Consider the following 6305-nt stretch of genomic DNA (forward strand, 5'->3'; position numbering starts at 1 on the left):
CGTGATACTCAAACAGGAGAGGAATACACCCAGTTGTTGGTGCCAAAACACCGCCGGGAAATGATCTTCCAGGCGGCGCATTGTTATCCCATGTCTGGCCACATGGGGTACGATAAAACACTCAATCGGGTCATGGTCCGATTCTATTCTATTCTATCCGGGCAGACGTGCGCCGGTGGTGTGCTGCCTGCCTGGATTGCCAGCTGGTGAATCCGGCGGCCATCCCGAAGGTGCCCTTGCGCCCATTACCGCTCATTGAGGTCCCATTCGAGATAATTGGGATGGACCTCATCGGACCATTTCACCCGAGCACACGGGGATATCGCTATGTGTTAGTTCTGGTGGATTACGCAACGCGCTATCCTGAAGCAGTGCCCCTGCGCTCCGTCTCTGCCAAGAGTGTTGCGCAAGCTCTGTTTCAGGTCATCTCCCGAGTCGGAATCCCGAAAGAGATTCTGACGGACTAAGGCCCGTCCTTTATGTCACGCACGTTAAAGGAACTATAAGGGTTACTGGTAATTAAAGCGATCTGCACCAATGTGTACCACCCACAAACAGATGGGCTGGTGGAGCGGTTAAATAAAACGCTGAAAACCATGATCCGTAAGTTCACGCACGAGGACAAACCAAATTGGGATAAATGGCTGGATCCCCTAATGTTTGCGATGCGGGAGGTACCTCAGGCCTCCGTAGGTTTTGCGCCTTTCAAGCTATTGTACGGCAGAAGGCCGCGCGGAGTGCTGGACCTAACTAAGGAAAGCTGGGAGGAGGGTTCAAGCTCCAGTAAAAATGAAATTCAGTACGTTATGGACATGCGAGCAAACTCCACAGGGTGGGGCACTTGTCACGCGAGAATTTGCTCCGCACCCAGCAACGGCAGCAGCGCACGTATAACAAGGGGAACCCAGCTTAGAATATTTTCACCGGGAGAAAAAGTGCTTGTATTACTCCCAACCTCCAGCTCCAAATTACTTGCGCGCTGGCAAAGTCCTTTTGAGGTCACACGGCAAGTGGGTGATGTGGACTACGAGGTTCGGCGCTCAGACCGGGATGGAGGCACACAAATTTACCATCTAAACCTACTGAAGGCATGGATCGAGGCGGAGCCTGTTGCCATGGTGACGGTAGTGAGGGAGGAGGAGGAGTTGGGGCCAGAGGTCCCGCGCTCTTCCCCTTCCCCTCCCCTGCCCTGTGACGACCAGCTCATGTTAGCGCAGAAAGCGGATGTTGCTAAGCTGCAAAGGCGCTTTTCTGATGTGTTCTCCTCTCGGCCCGGCCGCACGAACCTCATTCACCATCATATTGAGACCAGCCCGGGTGTTACGGTGCGATCTCGGCCATACAGACTCCCCGAACACAAGCGCAAAGTAGTTCGGGAAGAATTAAAATCCATGTTGGAATTGGGGGTAATAGAAAAATCCCACAGTGCGTGGTGCAGCCCAATCGTTCTGGTGGGGAAGACGGATGGGTCTGTGCGCTTCTGTGTGCATTACCGCAAGGTGAATGAAATATCACGTTTCGACGCGTACCCAATGCCTCGGGTCTACGAGCTCCTGGATCAGCTAGGCACTGCTTGTTTTTTCACGACACTGGATTTAACCAAGGGCTACTGGCAGATTCCCTTATCACCAGAGTCCCGGGGGATAAACCGCCTTTTCCACTCTGGAAGGTTTATACCAGTTCATGACACTTCCGTTTGGTTTGTTCGGTGCACCCGCCACGTTCCAGCGCCTCATGGACCGGGTGCTGCGCCCTCACGTGGCATACGCAGCGGCTTACCTGGATGATGTTATCATCCAGAGTAGCAGCTGGGAAGATCACATGCTGCGGGTGGGGGTGGTGCTCGAGTCCCTGAGGTGGGCGGGGCTCACCGCCAACCCGGCGAAGTACGCGGTTGGCCGGAGGGAGGTACAGTATCTGGGGTACCACTTGGGGGGGGGCAGGTGCGGCCGCAGGTAGACAAGACGGCGGCGATCGCAGCCTGTCCACCCCCCAAGACGAAAAAAGAGGTGAGGCACTTTTTGGGTATGGCAGGGTATTACCGGCGGTTTATTCCCCGGTTTGCGGACCTGACCAGCCCACTGACTGACCTCATCCGAAAGGGTGCGCCAGAGCTGGTCCAGTGGACGGAGCAGTGCCAGCGGGTGTTCGAACAGGTAAAATCAGCACTCTGCGAGGAGCCGGTACTGTCCCAGCGGGTGGAGGACGTCGACCGCCCCATCTTGTACATCAGCCGAAAGCTTTCAGACCGGGAGGCCGGTGGAGAGGGAGTGCCTCGCCATCCCGTGGGCGGTCGGAGCCCTCCGGTACTACCTGTTGGGGCACGCCTTCAGTCTCTGCTCGGACCACAAACCGCTCCAATGGCTCCACCGCATGAAGGATGCCAACGCACGGATCACCCGGTGGTACCTTGCGTTGCAACCCTACAACTTCCGGGTGGTGCACCGGCCGGGGACGCAGATGGCCGTAGCCGACTTCCTCTCTCGGCCCTCTACGGGGGGGAGGGGAGTGGGCACAGCCGGACGGCTGCCCGGCCTGAATCTGGCGGTGGAGGCATGTGGAAGGGGCGTGGTCCACGCGTTCCCTGTGGGCAGGGCGTGTGCAGGAGCCAGCTGTGAAGCAACTGACAGGTGAGGAGATATCTCAGCTGGAACGAGTTATCTAATCACCTGTCTCTTTATTAGCAGCATCGGAGAGCATGATGGAGTGTCTGACTGGGAATGGACGCGCGACACACATGGTGCTGAAAAGCACAGAAAGAGGACCGAGATAGAGACTGCTAAAAAGCATCAGAGACTGAGAAAAATAAAACAAAAATAAAAGACAATTGTAAATCCACAGTCGAAGGGTGTTGCGTGGTGATATTGGTCCAAAAAAGAACCCAACTACCAGAAGACTGGTACATAGACATTAAAAACAAAGATAAGTAGCTGTCAGGCAGATATCATCTATTGCTGTATGGCGAGTGATTATACAGCTGGATGGAGTGCGGAATGAAGGAGTTATTGAATCGCACAGTGCGGGAAGGAAGCTGAAGGAGCCTGTTGGAGTATGAACTCCGCTGTCCCTCAATTGTCAGGTGGAGTGGGTGGACAGGATTGTCCATGATGGCCAGCAGTTTGTCCAGTGTCCTCCTGTCCCTCACAGACACAAACGCCTCCAACTGCGTGCCAATAGTTTGGCCGGCTTTCCGGATCAGTTTATTAATCCGGTTTGAGTCCCTTTTGCTGGTGCTGCTCCCCCAGCAAACCACTGCAAAGTACAGGGCACTGGCCACAACAGACTGATAAAATATCTCCAACAGCTTGCTGCACACATTAAGGGACCTAAGCTTCCTCAGGAAAAAGAGTCTGCTCATGCCCTTCTTGTAAACAGCTTTGCAGTTGTCCTTCCAGTCCAGTCTGCTGTTCAAATGGACTCCCAGGTACTTATACTGCCCTACTACTGCTACCTCAAGCGGTAGAAATGGATGGATGGATGGATGGGGGTATGAGACTAAATTCCTCACTTGTGTTGCTGTTGCATGATAAAAATCCTGCTGTTTGGCCCATGGACCTTTGGACCCATGCACATTTTCACTTTGGCCCTAGGAGGCAAACATTTTGGGGCACACCTGCAATAGATCATATAACCAATGCATGCCAATGCATATGGAGCATATGGCAATCAATCCTATGGACCCATTCATCACGGTTTACCTGACACATGAAACGTGACGAATTGGGGGGTGCAATATCCACGTTAGCAAAAAAAAATAAAAAATCAGTTCACAAAATTCAAAGGCAAAAAATTCAGTTACATAAAACAAGCTTTTGTAATAAAGACACAAAATAACCTCCATACAAATCATCAGGAAGTCCAGTAAATCGGAATATGTTTAAGAACATTTCTGTTTCAGGCTATCAAACATGTCGACTAAGCTTCATCTCATTGGTGGAAATGGAGGAGATCCATTTACTTTCGATGGCTTTAACAATGGTGCCACCCTCAAGAAGATTGGAGTGGCAGTGGGCGGCTGGCAGATCCACGCCGTGCGGGCCGAACTGACCGACGGGCGCATGGCGACTTTTGGGAGAGCACACACTTTCAATGAGTTTACCTTCAGCCCTGGCGAGCGCATCACCAAGCTGTCCCTGTGGGGCAACGGTGCCGGGTCACGCCTCGGTGGCATCAGACTATGGACCAGTTCTGGACGTGAATTCTTTGAGCACATGAATGGCTGGCCCATGAAGACCGAGTATTCTATTGACGTGGGGTCTGGCGTCTGCCTGGGCTTGGTAGGGAGACACGGCCATGACATCGACTGTATGGGATTCCACTTCATCAGTCCCATCAAGTCGTCTGTGCTGACCAACTTGACCTATCCTGGCCTGGCCATGTACAAACCCCAGGTGAGTGGTGCTACGTGTGGCTTATCTCAGTCACTATATAACTACACAATATGCATCTTTTTGTGTTTTTCTGTGTTTGTTTGATCCAGGTGTCGAAAGAATACATCAAATCCGTGGCATATCGCAACAACACTAGTGAGGCTCAAGAGCAGAAATGTACATACAACAGATCTGTGACCAAGAAAACCACCTGGAGCACCACCAACAAGATTGAATCCACCATCAGCGTGACCGTTTCAGCAGGGATCCCTAAGCTGGTGGAGGTGTCTAGTGGGTTTAGCTTGACCGTGGGAGCGGAGCACTCCAACTCAATGAGCCATGTGGAGACCATTAAGGAATCAGATGAGGTTAGTGTGAAAGTCCCGGCAGGAAAGACTGTGAACGTTGAGTTGTCGGTGGGACGAGCAGTCATCGACCTGGAGTACTCTGCCTCAGTCTGGATCACATGCATGAATGGCCACATGCTGGTCTTCCCGTGCACTGGCAACTACACTGGTGTGGCTTACACAGCAGTGGATGTAAGTACCACTGAGTCTGATATAGTTACGAATGCTAAATGAGATCCATAAACATCTCACTGTGCACAGTTTTCATATTGATTGCATTTATTTGATTGCTAGTCATGTTAACTTGCTAAGTGAATGACCGTCACAGATCAAACAGTTATCATCATAAACCTGGTTGTGCTTCCATGTCCATCCTTAGACCTTGTAAAACAAACTATTAAAATAGGTCTGTCAAGCTGGTCCCATTTTTTAATGTGTCTGTTTAGTAAATCATCATTTCAATTTTCAAATGTATTCCTGGAATCCTTTAGTCAAACGATTTGTATCATCATTTTTGACTGATCAAACTAGCAACCTTTTGCAGACATAACAGCTGAACACACTTAGTGTAATGGAAATCAAATAATGTTTGGGAAGCTCTTCCCAACACAGTCATAGATGTTCCCACACATTTGTTGCTTTGTTTTCACCATATCATTTAATCAATCAATCAATCAATCAATCAATCAATCAATCAATCAATCAATCAATCAATCAATCAATCAAAGTTTATTGTGTAGCCTTTAATCACAAGTGCCCCAAAGGGCTTCACAAACCTCAACAACATCCCCTGGTCCATACCCACATCTGGGAAAGGAATAACTTCAAAAGCACAGGATGGGAAAAAGAAAAAACCTTGAGAAGGGACCACAGATATTAAATTATTACATTCATGATAGTATGAGGGTGTGACAGTCTCTCACTGTCGTCCGGGTTCCATGGACCACCAAACACATACATGACTGCGAGCAGCGTTGTGACTTCTTTTATTTTTTCAAATAAACTTCAGTCTCTCGTCGGGTCGCTTTTTAGCTCATCCTCCGCTGCTCGCTCTTCGGTCGCTTTTCATCCACCCACGTTGTCGTCGTCTGTGTCTTGCTCTCTGTCGCTTTTGCTCTTCATGCACTGCTGGCTCTCAAATTCCTTCTGCCCCGTCCTCCACTGCTGCCGCCCTTTTACGCACTGCCAGGTGATTATAGAATCGTGCCCAGCTGGGCGATCCTATCACCTGACATTTATTTCGGTGCCGATCCCGGTGCGCCCCGCCTCGCTGCTGGTCCGCCGGCCACGCCTCCTCGCCGTCATCTCGCAGTCGGCCCCGGCGTCCCCCGCCTCGCTGTCGGTCTGCCGGCCACGCCTCCCCACAGAGGGTCATGTGTTTTTTCATGTAGACAAATCAACAACGTAGAGACGTCACCGAGTGGTCCACCCTGGGTCACAACTTCGAACAGCTGGCACTTCTTCCAGTCTGGTACCACTCCAAAGATAATCTGTGGCCACCTCGTCATGCAGGAGAAGGAAAGCAGAAAAGAAAAGTGGCAGGTCAACTGGTCTAAAAAAGGGATCTATCCAAAAGCTAGAGTATATA

General features: G+C 50.9%; 1 protein-coding gene across 1 annotated transcript; it reads left to right on the forward strand.

Moving 5' to 3' along the window:
- Window positions 1-3905: 3905 nt before the first annotated feature.
- LOC133663807 (aerolysin-like protein) lies at window positions 3906-4951 on the forward strand. The gene is made up of 2 exons (XM_062068510.1): window positions 3906-4391; window positions 4481-4951. Exons 1-2 carry the CDS (start codon window positions 3909-3911, stop codon window positions 4949-4951), a joined length of 954 nt encoding a protein of 317 aa, XP_061924494.1. The 5' UTR covers window positions 3906-3908.
- The last annotated feature ends 1354 nt before the right edge of the window (window positions 4952-6305 follow it).

The sequence above is a fragment of the Entelurus aequoreus genome, linkage group LG13 (genome assembly GCF_033978785.1).
Source record: "Entelurus aequoreus isolate RoL-2023_Sb linkage group LG13, RoL_Eaeq_v1.1, whole genome shotgun sequence".
NCBI classification, from domain to species: Eukaryota; Metazoa; Chordata; class Actinopteri; order Syngnathiformes; family Syngnathidae; genus Entelurus; species Entelurus aequoreus.

Coding starts and splice junctions, on each gene's coding strand:
- LOC133663807 (XM_062068510.1), top strand. CDS start 3,909: ATGTCGACTAAGCTTCATCTCATTGGTGGAAATGGAGGAGATCCATTT. Junction 4,392..4,480: donor TGGCCATGTACAAACCCCAG/GTGAGTGGTGCT, acceptor TGTTTGATCCAG/GTGTCGAAAGAATACATCAA.